Here is a 1,024-nt window from a genome sequence, read left to right on the forward strand (position 1 = left end):
TTCATCTTCAGTATCCAATCCGCAGTATCGTCATCAGCATCAACTTCTTAATAGTTGCCTAAAAATTCAAAAAAGAATCATTTAAATATCCCATTATAAAGCAACAGTTATCTTTTTAGTCTCGTGAGATCTTGTCGAATGTTAAAGTCGGGAGTTCACAAACGCCTTCTGTTAGGATACTGTTACCATCAGAATCCATTGGCGGCATTTAGGGGTAGAGATCAAATTAAATAACGGACACAATTTTATGGTGTATTACTTCTTAGTTAAACTAAGGAGTAGTATACCATACAATTGTGTCCGTTATTTAATGTTACCATCATGCCTCTAGGAGGAAGAGAACTCATGTTATATGTAGGAATTTCCTATTTAATATTTATGGAATCAATTGAGCGGGGTGGTACAATTTATCAACAGGTACTGTTGCAGCAATAAACGTTTTCGGACTATTTTACAGTGAACAAAATTTTAATATCTACTTACTGCATAAAGCCTCAACGAATTGAGCGGCTTGACCTCTGGCGCTGTATCCGTTAAGGAAGAGTCGTTGCCCGAATCCAATTTCTTCCAAAGCATTAAGAAGGTTTCTATCAGCAGTTTCGTGACCAGCAAAGAAGATATCAATGCCAGCGGCATGGGCAGCTTCAGCTTGTTCGATAACAGCCATGGCATCGACCTTACCACCAATAAAGATAACAGCAACCTTTCGGGCACCAGATCTTGCTTGGTTGAATTCTTCGGGAACTGAGCCGATGAGGGCTGGAAGTCTGGAGGAGTCGTATCTGGCCAAGTGGTTTCTGATCTTTTTGTTGGAAGAATATGTATTCAAACTGAATCCAGAATCGATTGGACATGAGCCACTGATGACTCCCATTTGCATGAATTTGAATTCTCGTACTTCAAGGGTGTAGCTGATGAATTGGGTAACCCATCCGGTGATGTCCAAACCAAGGGATGCTGGGTCGAAAACGTAGTAAATATCAGTTGGTGTGTCTTTGCCACATTCTTCTGCAGCTTGTGTTGT

The 1,024-nt window shown here is 40.4% G+C and overlaps 1 protein-coding gene across 1 annotated transcript in view; it reads right to left on the reverse strand.

Moving 5' to 3' along the window:
• Nucleotides 1–874, reverse strand: part of LOTGIDRAFT_239707 (hypothetical protein) — a gene marked incomplete at both ends in the record, with an annotated part of 12,408 nt that extends 11,534 nt beyond the window's left edge. The window contains one exon of the mRNA XM_009067749.1: nucleotides 484–874. Within this exon, the coding sequence (XP_009065997.1) occupies nucleotides 484–874 (391 nt within the window). The remainder of the gene's footprint in view (nucleotides 1–483) is intronic.
• Nucleotides 875–1,024: the final 150 nt, after the last annotated feature.

The sequence above is a fragment of the Lottia gigantea genome, assembly GCF_000327385.1.
Source record: "Lottia gigantea unplaced genomic scaffold LOTGIsca_851, whole genome shotgun sequence".
Taxonomy (NCBI): Eukaryota; Metazoa; Mollusca; class Gastropoda; family Lottiidae; genus Lottia; species Lottia gigantea.